The 14,770-nt window shown below is 46.3% G+C and overlaps 1 protein-coding gene and 1 long non-coding RNA gene across 3 annotated transcripts in view; one reads left to right on the top strand and one right to left on the bottom strand.

Annotated features, from left to right (window-relative positions):
* LOC110205299 (uncharacterized) overlaps positions 1-9,083 on the top strand; it is a 24,682-nt gene extending 15,599 nt beyond the window's left edge. Inside the window, exon 4 of the long non-coding RNA XR_002323551.2 lies at positions 8,144-9,083. This is a non-coding gene — a long non-coding RNA (uncharacterized LOC110205299). The remainder of the gene's footprint in view (positions 1-8,143) is intronic.
* Positions 6,173-14,770, bottom strand: SAPCD2 (suppressor APC domain containing 2). Of its 2 annotated transcripts, XM_020981804.2 has the most exons (6): positions 13,917-14,758; positions 9,213-9,340; positions 8,124-8,270; positions 7,891-7,998; positions 7,317-7,427; positions 6,173-7,192 (listed from the first exon to the last, which is right to left on the bottom strand). In XM_020981804.2, the coding sequence occupies exons 1-6, from the start codon at positions 14,587-14,589 to the stop codon at positions 7,064-7,066; spliced, it is 1,296 nt and encodes a 431-aa protein (XP_020837463.1). In that variant the 5' UTR covers positions 14,590-14,758; the 3' UTR covers positions 6,173-7,063. The 2 variants fall into 2 exon arrangements, with proteins under 2 accessions (XP_020837463.1, XP_078006073.1); XM_078149947.1 differs by lacking the exons at positions 6,173-7,192; positions 7,317-7,427 and adding an exon at positions 8,462-8,630 and having other exon boundaries at positions 7,909-7,998; positions 13,917-14,770.

Here is a 14,770-nt window from a genome sequence, read left to right as displayed (position 1 = left end):
TGTTTTGTTTTGGGGTTAAGTGACTTGCCCAGGGTCACACAGCTAGTTAAGTGTCAAGTGTCTGAGGTCAAATTTGAACTCAGGTCCTCCTGACTTCAAGGCCAGAACTCTATCGCCACCTAGCTGCCCCTTAAATAATTCTTTCTTTCTTTCTTTTTTAAATTTTATTAATTTATTTTGATTTATCAATAATCACTTCCATATGCTTTTGAGTTTAAAATTTTTCTCCCTCTTCCTCCCTACCACCCTCCCCAAGATGGCACACAATCTGATACAAGGCTATACATTTACATTCCTATTAAACATATTTTCACATTAGTGATGTTGTAAGGAAGAATTAGAACCAATAGGAGGAACCATCAGAAAGAGGAAACAAAACTCAACAGAAGAGAAAAAAAAACTAGCAATTCAATTTCCATAGTTCTTTCTTTGGATGTGGATAGCATTTTCTATCACTAGGCCCCTCGAGATGTCTTAGATCCTTGTATTGCTGGGAGGGTTTATGTTTATCAATATTAGTCATCGCACAACGTGGCTACTGTGTACAACATTCTCTTGGTTCTGCTCATTTCACTCAGCATCAGATCATACAAGTCTTTCTAGGTTTTTCTGAAGTCAGCTTGTTTATCATTTCTTATAGCACAATAGTATTCCATTACATTTATATACCACAACTTGCACAGCCACTCCCCAGTTGATGGGCATCCTCTCAATTTCCAATTCTTCGCCGCCACAAAAAGAGCTGCTATGAATATTTTTGTACACGTGAGTCCTTTTCCCATTTGTATGATCTCTTTGGGATATAGCCCTAGAAGTGCTATTGCTGGGTCAACCCTTAAATAATTCTCAATAATGAATTGAGAGTAATAGTTCTGATAATTCTTATTTCTTCTCTGTTAGATTAGCTAAAGTATTTTCTTAAACTTTTTTTTTTAGGCAATTGGGGTTAAGTGACTTGCCCAGGGTCACACAGCTAGTAAGTGGTCAAGTGTTTGGTCTGAGGCCGGATTTGAACTCAGGTACTCCTGACTTCAGGGCCGGTGCTCTATCTACTGCACCACCTAGCTGCCCCTGCTAAAGTATTTTCAAAATAACCAGCTCTTAGTTTTTTTTTTTTATCAGTTTTATTGACTTCTTATCTTCCAATTTATCTATGTCTCCTGTAATTTTTTGTAATTTTCTTCTTGTGGTGGGAGCAATATCTTATCCCATGTCCCCATGCAAATTAAGCCAATTTTTCCTCAAAAGGTATTGAGACCATCCTTGAGATTTGGTTGGCTCAAGGCTCAGGTTGTTGACATCACATCTTATTCTCCTGAGTACAAAAAGTTCTAGAAGGCTCTCTGGAAAATGCTAAGGAGCTTTGTTCAAATGAATCCACTCAAGGTGTCCTCAATGCCTATCCTTCTTGGATATCCTTCTGGTTTTGGTTAAGCAAATCTCCTTTTGTTAACTGTTAAATGACTTCAGAGAGTCTCATTTTGTTTCAATTTTGAACCTAAATTACCAGCTGAATCAGGCTTAGTCCAGGGCACCCCTCTTGTGCAATTCATTTTACTTTTCCCGTACATATTTAGATGCTGTGCCATTGGGTACATATGTTTAGAATTGATATTGATTCATTGTCTATGGTTCCTTAAGCATAACATAGTTTCCTTATTTGTATCTATTAATGTTGTGAATTTTCGTTTTTGTTTTCTTTGATAGCATGATTGCAACTCCTGCCTTTCTAGATCACCTGACACAGAATGTTATTCCAGCTTCTCTTTCATTCTGTACAAACCACTCATTTTAAAGCTGTGGCCCCTGTTGCCAAGGGCCAGGCTGGGGAAAATACTGAAGGTCCTGTCACTCAGAGACAAATTACACAGGAGAAAGAGTTCTTGGTCTCTAGGCCAGGCCCTTGGGGAGCTGAAGGCATCCAGAATAAGGGAAGTTGCTTCACAAGGGACCTATCTAGCTGGAGAACATAAAGAAATTTCTCCAGGCTGGTTAAAAGGCAAACCAGAGTCTCTGTGTGCTGGCTGGCACCCTTCCCACCCTTCTGTCCCCTCTATTTCCCTAGAACAGACCAGACAGTACATGTGTCCAAAGATCACAATAACCCTTTCTCTCATTCCCTTGGGGTTGCCAGGTCCAGGGCTGGCAGGAAGGGACTGAGTATGAAAGGCAGCCATCCCCTCCTGCCATGAAGATTTGTGTTCATGGGGTTTCCAAGGTGCTTGCTGACCATATGGGGAGGTTGAAACTAGCCTTGAAGTTTCTCTAAGTGGATTAGCTCAGAAGGGATTGGTGGTATGGTCATCAGTTCCTGGGCCCATTCCCCTGCTTTCTAGTGAACTCTGTGAATTTCACAACCCCATCACTTTGCTTAGGACTAGCACAGAAAGAGATATTAAAGGAAGTCTGGTCCAGGGCCCCATGGCTTTCTTTCTTGATTCTTGACCTTCTTGGACCTCTACAGAGCTGCTAAAGTGATATTCCAAAAGTACAGGTCTGATCTTGTCATTCCCTTACTCAATCAGTTCTAATGGCTTCCTATTGCCCCTGGAATTAAACATAAACTCCATTTAAAATCCTTCACAGCCTTACTCCAACCTACCTTTCTAGGCTTATTATGTATTACTTTTTTTTTTCAAATACTCTATAAGGTTCATTCAAAGCTTTTCTCTGTTCCTTACACATTTCATTTCCTACCTCTGCACCTTTGCACTGGCATGGGATACATCCCCTCCTAATTTCTATTAAAATCCATAGCCTCCTTAAAATCTCAGTTCATTTCTTAGATGAGGTCTTTCCTGATTTTCCACCCACCCAGGACCTAACTACTAGTGCCTACTCACCAAAATTATCTTTTATTTGCATGTTGTTTCCCCTAGTGGAAAGTAAGCTCCTGGAAGGCAGTTTGTTTCATTTTCCTTAGTCTCCCCAGTTAATATGGTAGCTAGCCCACCCTGGAGTCAGAAACACCTCAGTTCAAATCCAGCCTCAGATATTTACCTTGCTGTGTAACCCTGGGCAAGTCATTTAACCCTCTTTGCCTTAGTTCCTCATCTGTAAAATGAGCTAGAGAAGGAAATGCAAACTACTCCAAAATCTTTGCCAAGAAAATCCCAAGTGGAATCACAAGAGAGTCTGACACAACTGAAACAATTAACAATAATAACAGGCACTATAACAAACATTGGTTTATTGTTTTGATCGACTCCTCTTCTGACCTCCTCCCTAACCCTGGTCTCAATCCATCCTTTGTTGGCTCCAGGTCTGACTTCTTAATAATATTCTTTTTTTGGTTAGGCAATCAGAATTAAGTGACTTGCCCAGGGTCATACAGCTAATAAGTATCAAGTGTATGAGGCCAGATTTGAACTTAGGTCCTCCTGACTTCAAGGCCAGAGCTCTATCCACTGTGCCACCTAGCTGCCCCATTTTTTTTAAGGCAATTGAGGTCAAGTGACTTGGCCAGGGTCACACAGATACTAAATGTCACATCTTTGGTCTGAGGCTAATTTTGAACTCAGGTCCTCCCAACTTCAAGGCCGGTGCTCTATTCACTGCGCCACCTAGCTGTGCCCCATTCTTAATAATATTCTTGACCCACTTTGGGTTGATATGGACTCTGAGCTGTGTCCTTGGTGACAGGGAAGAGCAACACTGAGACATTTACGCTCTTTCCCTTGTTCTTCTCTACTACCAAAATATGTTCAGCCTGTGGCCCAGGTAAGGAAGCTAGATGAGTCTGTTACCTGGGGTGACAGGAAAATTAACTGCTGTATTAAGTCAATCAACACATGACTTATTAGCCTATGGAAAAACCAGCCACCACATTCACTGAATCAGAAATCGAAAACAAGGTGTCAAGCCCCTGCCCCTACCCTCTATCTTCAAACCCTATGTGGGCTGGGGAATCTCAGAAAAGCAGTAGGCATCAAACCTGTCCAACCTGTGTGAACAAAAGCTGACTGAGATTAGTTCTGGAAATGAGTTCTGCCTGTCCCTCTCTGCTGCTCCCACAATGCTTCCCCACTCCCCACACACACAAGATGTTTCATCTTGTTCTTGTGTCTCCTGGGGGTAAGGACTGGTCTGGGGTTTTACCCCTTCCTTGGTTGGTGAAAAAGCCAGAGGAGAAAATACTACCTCTGACCTCTGCTTTTTGTCTCAAGGTAGGAAAGAGGCTGGCTGGAAACCTAGCATGGGACAGAGCTAGACATCTCGTTCTGGTTTTAACTAAATCCCCCTAGCTGCACTGCCCAGCAACTCCTGAGATCATAGAATCATAGAGGTTAACTCTATCACCACTCCCAGTTAACAAAAAGGAAAACAATCCTGGAGAGGCTGTATGTCCAAGGTTCCACAGCTAGTACACAGCACAGCTGGGAGCCAAACCCATCTCTTCTGATTCCAAAGAGCACAGGTAGGGTGACATCTACAGAAAGCAAGGTCCTCAGGGCTGAGCTCAGGACAGTGCTCCAACTTCTTGTGACTCTTTTGTCTATTCTCTACTCACATGAGGAGAGGTGTGGAAGGGAGATGCTCCCCCAGGAAAACAGGCAATTTCCAGCACGTTTTCTAGCCCATAAATACTACTGTTTCCGTAACAGCTAGCCCTTTTGCCTCAGACCTCAGGCCTGGAGGTCCCTGTAATACCACAAGGCATTGATCCCTTTTACCCCTGCTCTTCACATGCTGGAAACCTGAGTTGGGTTTTCTGGGGGCAGGGAATATTAAAAGGTCCTCAGGGAAAATGGCCAAGTCCTATGCTGGGGAAGGACAGAGAGAGGTCACCCACTAGATACAAACTGAAATACTCAAGACCTGAACCCCCAGGGGAGGTCTCCCCTTCTGGGTTTGATCAAATACTTAGGCTGACATACCTACTAACCATGTGTTCACAGGCAAGTCACTTTGTATCTTCACTGAGTCTAAGTTTCCTCATCTGCCAAATAAGGATAAAAATACTGCACAACCTACCTCTCAGGGCTGTTCTGAGCCAAGTGCTAGTGAAATGTGAGCTCTTTAATATCTTATTATCCTTCTGTCCAAAGGGGGCATTGCCCCTCAAAAGTATGAGCACTAGTTTCTTGAGGGTGAATCTGCTAAACCCCTGCCAAATTGCTGTTTCTGAATGACTTTTGTTTGCATTTAGCAACTCAGAGGCCCCTTTGTTTCCTGGCAATAGACTCCAAGACCTAGAAGACAAGGAGGGTGAAGGCTGAGGAGGGGACAGGGCCTCTCTTCCTACGGGGTCAGCCGGGACAGAGTCCTAGATGAAAGTGGGGCAAAGGAAGAGGTAGTCTTGACTAGAAGGGAGATGGGATTAGGAGAAGGAAAGTCTGGTTACAACAGCTTGGGCAAAGGGGCTACCTCCTGGAAGAAGCAAGCCTAGCTGCCCTTATACCCTCAAGCTAGGAGGGGAGGTCTCCTAGTCCAGTCATGGGAGGGGGCTGAACCCTTCCTTGTTTTCTACCAGACAGCTTCTTTTGAGTCCCAGTTACAATCCCACCTTCCACAGGAGGCCGTTCCCAGTCCTCCTTAGGGCCTTTCCTCTTTGTGGCCGATCTTCAATCTATGCCATCCATATCTTGTCTGTACAAAGCTGTTTGTACATCTTCCCCTTTACAGGTATGCTCCCTGGGATTGAGAGGAAGGGCTCTTTGTTGCTTTTCTTTGTATCCCCAAGATTTAGTGCAGTGCCTAGATTATTTGTTTGATTGCTTTTCAGTCATGTTAGACTCTTCATGACCCCTTTTTGGGGTTTTCTTGCAAAGATACTGGAGTGGTTTGCAATTTCCTTCTCCAGCTCATTTTACAGATGAGGAAACTGAGGCAAACAGGGTTAAGTGACTTGCCCAGGGTCACATAGCTACTACATATCTGAGGCCATATCTAAACTCAGGTCTTCCTGACTCCAGGCCTGGCATTTTATCCACTGTGCTACCTAGCTGCCTGGAGTATAGTAGTTGCTTAATAAATACTTTCTGATTGACTGTTGGGGACTTCTGTCTAACAATTTTGCCCTCTAGGGGCACAGTGGGGAATTACCTCCTTAAAAATTTCTAAGGTACCTCCCATACCACAACTCCCCCTGCTGTTTCCTTAATGACACCCCTTCCCCTCAGGATTCAATGCTTAGAAGTGGAAGTAGCTAAGGAGAGAGTGAAAAGACATCTGGGCTGATGTGTATTTTTACTACAGACAGATAGCAGCTGTACACATTCCTAGGGGTGGGGCAACAACCATAAAAAAGCCATTCTTGCCTAAATACCCCAGAATTTTCCCTGTAAACACTTTGAGGGTGGGTAGGGAAAGAGGGTGAGTTTTGACCATACCCCATTCCCTACCAGAGGATGGCCTCTCCAGCTCATCGTCATCCCCTCAGCTATTGCTCCCATAATAGCTATTGGGCGGAACGGTGCAATATGCCAGGCCCCAGGGACTCCAGCCCTGAGAAAGGGATGCCCCCATCGTAGGGCTACTCCTAATAGTTCATGTTCTTTTGAGAACCAGTCCTCGCCTTGAGAAGAATAGACCAGGTTTGGCAGGGGGTATTGAGAAAACAACCCAGCTCAGGGCTAGAAAGGACCTTATGAAGTTATCCACTCCAGCCCCCTCATTTTACAAAGGAGGAAACTGAAACCCAGAAAAGCGAAGTGATTTGGTCTAGGTCACACAAGTAGCAAGAAGGAGGGGCAGGATTTCAACTAAAGGGGGCAGTGGAGAAAAGGAGATGAGGCTAGACTCTCTGGGATTGGCTGAGGGAAGCTTCCTTCCTGCCAGAGATGGCTACGAAAGTTATTCTTATAGATATTTCTCCCCAGAGCTTAGATGGGGAAGTCCTTCTGCCTTGGTCATGACTGGATGTTAAGTGGTCAGAGAGGGGTGGTGTCCTCAACACGCAAGACACCTGCCAGAGGCAGAGGCTGTCTGATGAATCTCTGCCCATACAAAGTCAGGGGATGCCCAGAATGTGTGCCTATGCTGGGGTAGGAGCTTTGAAAAGACCCTATGCCCACCACAGGAGCAAGGGCTGTCTGTGATGTTTGCGTTCTTGTCGGCGGTGTTAGATGAAGGTGGAGTCCAGCTGGCTGGTTTCCTGATGGCTTCGAGCTCGAGCCTCAAACAGCTGCTTGATGAGGGCTGACTTCTCTTGCTCTAGCTGTGTGATCCGATCACTCTTGTCTGTTACCTCCTAGGAAGGAAGCCATGGGAATCAACAACTGTCTGGGCTCCTCTCCCCATTTCCCAGTGCCCTTTTTTTCTCCCTTATTCCCATCACACCCCCTTATACCCTTCACTTCACCTCTGATCCCCACCTTTGTTAGGAGACGGTTTTGTTCCTTCAGCATGAATATGGTCTGTTGATGTCTCCCAGAGAGAGGGGATATGGTGGGGGTGGCAGAGGCAGGGCTGGGGACAGCCTGGACCTGCATGAGAAGGACATAAAGAAGGAGGGTAAGAGTTCAGATACTGAGGATAGACCTAGTAAGGAAGTCCTGGAGAACCTCTTCTTCCCCATAGGGAAAATCACCCCAAGTCTGATTTGAAGGGAGAGGTACTACGACCCTGAGAGGCAACATTATGCAGTGAAAACAGGATTAGAAATTGGATTAGAAGCCAGGAAATCTGTGTTTCGGTCTACTTGGGTGACACTGAGCAAGTTATCTCCCTTCTGTGGCCCTTAGTTTCCCCATTTATAAAATGAGAGGACCAGATTCAATGATCTCAAAGGTCTCTTTCAACTCAGATATCTCATAATTCTATCATTCCATGATCTCAGTTTACTTCTGGTAGAGACCAGGGTGGGGTATTCAGTGGGCTTAGAATTGAGGATCCTTGGGAATGGCATCTAAGAATCTTTAGGAAGGGGCTCAGGGAGGGAACACTTACCCTTCCAGCACAGGCAGCAGCTAAGAGGTCCCCTAGGCACCGAATAACTTCCTGCAGTTTGGGCAACAGTTGACCCAGTGGGCTGGGGCTCCCCTCGGCCCCAAAATCCTACGAGGAGAATTAAGGTCAGAGGTCAGATCAGCTTCTGGGGCAGAGGGAGGATCCTAGGAATTAACTGCCAAGGGCAGGGATGGATGCTGCTGTCTGGGAAGCAGGAAAAGCGGGGGACTCACTGTGCTCTTTTTGTTCTTAGCGAGGTGGCGCTGTCGCTCCTGTACCCACTGGAGCTGTTGGTAGTACCAGTCCCTTCCCCTGTCCATCATTTCCAGCCCTTGCAGGAGTGCATCCTTCTCCTGTTCCAGCTCCTTCATCTGCTTCAGCTGCAACACATACCAAGAGAGAAGCACATATGTACACCATATAAAGGCAAACCCATGTGCACAGCCACACAGACGGCCCATTAGATGGATGGCTTCTACATCCCTCAAGCCTTCTCCAGATGGCACCAGTCCCCCAGGCCCTTGCCTATCGTGTCCAAGTTCCTGGAAGACAGAAGGAGGATTCTTCTCACCCCTGATGTCCTTGGAGGAATGGATCTTCCAGATGAGAAAGAGATAAAGTGTCCTCAAAGAGGCTTCCAATCCAGACCCACTGTACCTGGAATAGTCCTGGAGCCACTCCAGAGCTGGAGGCCTGGGAAAGACATTGCGCCCTCCCCCATTCTGCCTCTTGCTCTTGCTCTGAGAACAAGGATCAAACCAATAATACCATTATTCTTGGAAGGAAGATAATCAACTGCCCTATGAATCCAATCACAACCCCTGGAACTCCTCAGACTAAGCTCCTTTTGGGGGCCCACTCCCCTATATATATATATTGTATCCCTTTAAAAGAATGCAAAGTTCTTGAAGGCAGGGATTTGCCTATCATAGAGTACTTAGTAGGTGATTAAGAAATGCCTTCTTAAAAAAAATGCCTTCTTGCAACAAGGCTAATATGCAAATATGTTTTGCATGATTTCACATTATAATTGATATCATATTGCTTGCCTTCTCAGTGAGTGGGGGATAGACAGGAGAAAGGGAGAGAATTTGGAAACTCAAAATTTTCTAAAATTAATGTTAAAATTTTTTTTACATGTAATTGGGAAATATTTAATGAAATAAATAAAAAAAGAAATGTTTTTTCATTTATTCATTCTCCCTATACCTCCTTGCCCAAGGGATAACAGAGGTCAGCACTTCTGGATGCTCCCTGGTCTATCTGTCTGTTCCTTTTTATCTATCATAAAATTGACGGACCATAGGACAGGTGCATCTTACCATGTCATAGTCCACTCCACTGGTGATAGTATGCCGCCGCTGCTCTCCTCGGCCCCTTGGATGCCTCCCAGACCCACCTGCTGTACAGTTTTCACTATGGCATCGTCCCACAGTCCAGACATCAGTGCCTATAAGGGAGAGAGATCTGGGTGGCTGCCTGACTCTTTCCAAAACCAGCTCTTAGCTTGGCTTCCATAAGGCTAGCAGCAGCTAATCATGGCCACCCTTGGCTCTGGCTAGACCTGGCTCCCCCTCAGGGCTGCTCCACACCATGTGGGTTGTGAAAAACAGTCCCAGCAGAGAGTACCTGGGTGAGGCAGAAAAGTTGTCCCCCGCCCTCCTGGCAAAGAAGAAATTTGGGGAAAAGGTTGTATTCCCTGAGGGCTGGGAAAGGTGACCCAACTTTTTGGGTTCCTAACACAGAGAATTTCCAACTCCTCCCTGTGAACCTTGAATGATCAATTTCCCACATTTCATTCTAGAAGTTCTTTCTACCTCATCTCCCAAGTAGGCTCTTTTCCCCTGGTTTTTCTTGTCATATAAATTTACTTCCCTTAATCTCAGTCTCCAGGCCTTTTAAGCCTCACTCCCTAAGTGTCTCAGTCCCTCCTTCCCCTTTTTCCCACCAGTAGGCCCTGACTCAGAGTCAGGTGAATAAAAGAAACAGATATTTCTACATGTGCTTGATATGGATTTGGCTGTTTTTCCTGCTTGAAGGCTTTGTTGTGGATGGTTTAGCTTTCCACCAGCACCAACCTACTGCCCTCAGACTATCTCCTTAGGCTTCCCTGGACCCACCCTCAACTTTCGCAGTTTAGTCTCTTCACTGACTCTTCACACATCCACTGTCATTCCATCTTTGTACCTTTGCTCACCCCATTTCCCCAACTTAGCATACTCTTCCCCCTCCATTGCCTATACAGATTCTACTCACTGTTTAAAGCCTAGTTAATTCATGAAACTCACTTGACTGCTTTAGATAAAAGAGGTTTTCCTTTCTTAGAACTTCTAGAACACTTAAGGTTTGGATAACATTGCCATCATCATCATATCTAACTTTTCATGTGTCTGAGTCTCATCTCCCTAACCAAACAAGGGCAGAACCTGCATTTATATCTTTTTTTTCTCCTCTGTAACCTTATACAGAGGACCTCAGAAAGGACTTATTGATTAATGGATTGACATGCTTTCCCCTGACCTCCTTCCTACTTTGCATTCCCCAGCAGAATCGGGGAAGGTTATTTCTCAGTTACCTAGGGCTGGAGGCCCAAATAGTAAGTCCTCCTTTCAGACAGGAAAAGGATACAAGGATCTGATGGGCTTAAGTGTGGGGTCCTTAAAGCCTCCTTCACTATAAGTTCTTTGCTGGTAGTGGAGGCCCCTAGCATAGGGGCCTTTACCTTAACCTTTTTTGGATCATGGACACCTTTGACAGTCTAATGCCTAGAGACTCCTCAGAATATTTTGAGTACATAAAATACATAGGAATACAATGGAAACCAAGTCTGATGACATACAGTTATCAAAATATATTTTTAAAAATATAAATTCAGGAATCCTGGTTAAGAACTTCTCCCCTAAGGGGTACTGAAAAAAGCTGGCATGAGGGTAAGCAATAAATCAACAAATATTAATTAAGCACCTACTATGTGTCAGGTGCTGGGGATACAAATATAAAGAGTGAAACAATGTGGACCTGGGACTTGAAGAAAGTCTTAAGGGAGTGGGTAAAGCCTCACTAAGGCTTTCTCCCAAATGGGCTAGCCCTATCCTTTCCCCATGTCTGCAAGATTTCCTCACATTTCAGGGAAAATTATTTGTTATGTTCACTTTTCTAACTCCTCTAAGTAGGCCAAGATCTTGTTTCTGAGAGGAGCATTGAGGGGTAGTTTGGGGGAAGCTATGGCCAGCCTCCCTGATGACACCACAAATTGAGGGATGTCCTCAAATCCTTCCAGATTTTATTAGTGGCCTATGGATCAGATATCCCAGTATTTACCTGAATAGTACATTGGCACCCAGCATTTCAGGAAGACACAGGCTGTGCAAAGAGAGGTCTATTCATAATGCACTCTGTGGGATTCTAGCCATAGATGACCAAGGTGCCAGTTAGGTGCTAGACTTGAAGTCAGGAAGACCTGAGGTTTAAATCTTCCTTTAGATACTTAATAATTGTGTGACCCTGAGCAAATCACTTAACTTCTTTGTGCCTCAGTTTCTTCATCTGTAGAATGAGGAAGTTGGACTCAATGGCCTCCAAAGTCTCTTCTACTTCTAAGTTTATGATCCTATGATCCTGGGGTTCAAATCCTCTTCACTTCTGGGGAGCAGACCAACCTTTAATGGAGTAGGGGAGCAAAAGGCCCTTGCTCTGTCAAATGTGGGGGGCCTGAAACTCAGGGCAAACAACAGTGACATAGGCCTCCTGGGTTCAATGCAGATAAGAAAGGGAAAGTTGGCAAAGGTATAGCAACTGCAGACTTTTCAGCATGAAAGGCCCAGCAGGGCAAACCTGTGGCCCTCTAGGGTCCAAATAATGTGGGAAAGAGAAATGAGGGAGAGTAGAGTAAACATGGAAAGGGGGGTGGGGAGAGCAAGATCCTTTTCATGGTGGACATTTCAGTGATGCCAGGCCTGGAATCTCAGAGCCTGGAACGGCTGCCAGAGACATCCCATGTCCCAGATCTATTCCCCCTCACCCTTTACCAGGCAAAGCAAACTCTGAGTCAGGCCCTGTGCTTCTTGCCTCAACATGCTATCCTACTGGCACCAGCACAAATTGCTTGGCCCAGGAAATCAGTTCACCAGGAGGACATCACAGTAGACTTTCTACTCCCTAGAGGTGAGGGTCCCATTCAGTTTTGCCTTGGGACAGTGGACATCTGGGCAGAGGGGTACAAAGCCCCTGGCAATAAATAGGGTATACATCAAAGACTGAATCTGACCAATGCATGGCACCAGCAACTGGGTGGTCACAATGATTCCCAGAGTGGCTTTGAGCCACATGACTGCTGGTGATGAATGGACAAGCAGACAGACAACATTGATGTGGGGAGGGAAAAAGGCAGCCTTTTCCTTCTCCTATGTTCTTAACCTCCAGCCACCTTTCCCCTCTTCTCCCTATTAAACTCTCAACTAACTTTCTTGGAGGCTCAGAGCCCTTGTTCCTCTCACTCCTTTTTCTTCCTCTACCTCCCTTCCCCCATAGCACAGGTTGGGAGTGCAGCAGGGATCGGAAGCACTCTGCTGAATGGAAACTCTGCACCTGCCTGGGCACGTGTGTAGGCTGAATGGGCCAAGGAGGTTGGCTTTCAGGAGGACCATCAGCCGATCTTGGAGCCCAGCCCATGCCTTAACCTATAATCCAGATACTTGTTCCCTAAGGAGGGGTCTGTGGAAATGGACAGTGCTGGGCATTCACCTCCCTCCAGCCTTTGCCAATGGCCCAGGAAGTCTGCATGATAAGGCTCTGTCTTTCTTCCCCATCCCCACCCCTAAACCCAAGCCTGAGTGCTCTAGATGAGTTTCTAAACTCAGACATTCACCTGGACTATCAGTGAACAAGTCCACAATTCTTTGGCTGGAAGCTGAAGGCTTGCATTTGTTAAGAACCTACCTTCCCCTTCAAGAAAATGTCTATTCTTTTTATTTTTTCCCCCGAATCCTGAATCATATCAGAACTCCAAGACCTAGGTTCTAATCCTGACACTGGGAGGATTCCTGTATGACCTTGGCAAGTTTTTCTGTGTCTCCATTGTCTTTATCTATAAAAATGGGAGAAATAGTTCCTATCTTACCTACCTCCCAGGGATGTTATAGAGATAAAACGAGATAATGGAATTGAAATACTTAGTGAATGCAAATAATCACTATAATTATTATTACCTGGGTCTCCTCTCCAAGGGCAGGTCTACATTAGACCAAAAATTCACTTTGGGGCCCTTGAAGTCCCTTGTTTGGCCCTGTTGTTTATGTAGCAAAGGAGAATCATTCCTTCTCAGGCTTGGACTTATGTCTGCATAATCCCTCAAAAAGAATTCTTCATCAGCATTTAGGATAAATGCCCCCAGGGAACACTCCTAGGATGTGTAGCCCCATTTTGGGTGGTAGGAAGAGTAAAAGGTAGGTTTATTTCTAAGTGGTTTGAGGAGAACATGAAGCTCATTTCCCTGCTGGAGTCCCTCACCTCTGGGGTTGCCAGTTAAGTGAATGATTTTCTACAAGAACCCCTACAGAAACTAAGACCCTAGGCAAAGTGAATCTGAATCCAGGGTAGGGAGGGCCTTGGAAGGGAATGGTCTGGGAATAAGCCAGCCTATTCCAATGGATGGCTCCCCTAGCCCTCTATCTTCTATTCCTGGAGTCCTAACAAGGTCCTCCTGTGGCTGATGTAACTCAGTCTGACTCCTGGCATCACACACAAGAATCTCATGCATGGTAGGGGCTGAGAGGGGAAGGAATATGCAGACTGGCAGGAAAGGGGGCTGAGTATACAGACAGAGAAATTGAGAGGTCAGGGTGCCCAAAATAGACCAAGGTCAGCAATGCTGTTGGGGTTAGAGGAAGGAGGGACAGAAGGACGGAAAGGAGAGAGGAAACAAATTCTCTGTAGACTCTTTCAAATACTCCTCCAACTCCCATCAATTTTGGGTCCCCAAACCTACTCCTTCCCCCGCAACATCTCTAAACACCTTCAGTCCTCACCTGCATCTCCACTCTGACTTCGCTCCAGGACCAGTCCTCCAGGGCTCTGAGGAGCCTGGCTCTTGGGCCGCTCCAAATCCCCAGGGTAACACCCAGCTTCCTGAGGGCTGGAGAGCTTCTCCAGGCTCCGGGAGGAACAGCTCGATCCCGCGTGGGGATAACGAATTCCCAAGGACAAAGGTTTCTTCTCCAGCATAGTCCGGGGCTCGTCTGCGGGTGCGAAGATGAGTCGCTGGTGGTGCTTTTCATGGACCAGTTTGCCCCGGCCCTGGCCCGAACTAGCCTTGCAAATCCCGGGCCCCATGGGAAGTACCTTGGCTTGGGACGCCTGGCCCCGTGACCCCTGTGGGGCTCTGGCATGAGGGGCCCCATTCTCAGCACTCAACAGCGAAGTCCTCAGCCCTACTACAAACCTCTCGAAGGTCAGGTACCCGCTGGCTGGGGCGACCTTCCTCAGACCTTCCAGTACGCCCCTTGGAAGCTCTCTCGTGTCCGCGCCTTGCCACCGGGACTCAATCTCCAAGAGGTGGACGTAGCCCCGCCGTCGATCATCCAGAATGTCGAAGAGTGTACGTAGGCTCTGCAGGAAGGCCCGGGGTAGCCCCTCGGTGCTGAATTCCTGCTCTGGGGCTGTGGGCGGTGCACGGCCACGCTCGGAAGCGATCACAGCCATGGGCCAGCAGTGAGGATCCCCAAGTTCCAAACAACCCACAACGTTCTAAAACCCCGGGAGAGAAGAGCGAAAGAATGGGGGGAGGGGGAGGGAGGGGAGGGAGAAGGGAGCGAGACAACCGGGGGAAAGGACCTTACAATAGTTTCTTCTTTTTGAACCAGGGACTTTCTCGTTTGCGTCA

This window comes from Phascolarctos cinereus, unplaced genomic scaffold, assembly GCF_003287225.1.
Source record: "Phascolarctos cinereus isolate Bilbo 61053 unplaced genomic scaffold, phaCin_HiC Scaffold_2;HRSCAF=192, whole genome shotgun sequence".
NCBI lineage: Eukaryota > Metazoa > Chordata > Mammalia > Diprotodontia > Phascolarctidae > Phascolarctos > Phascolarctos cinereus.
This window is presented reverse-complemented; position numbering and strand designations above follow the sequence as displayed.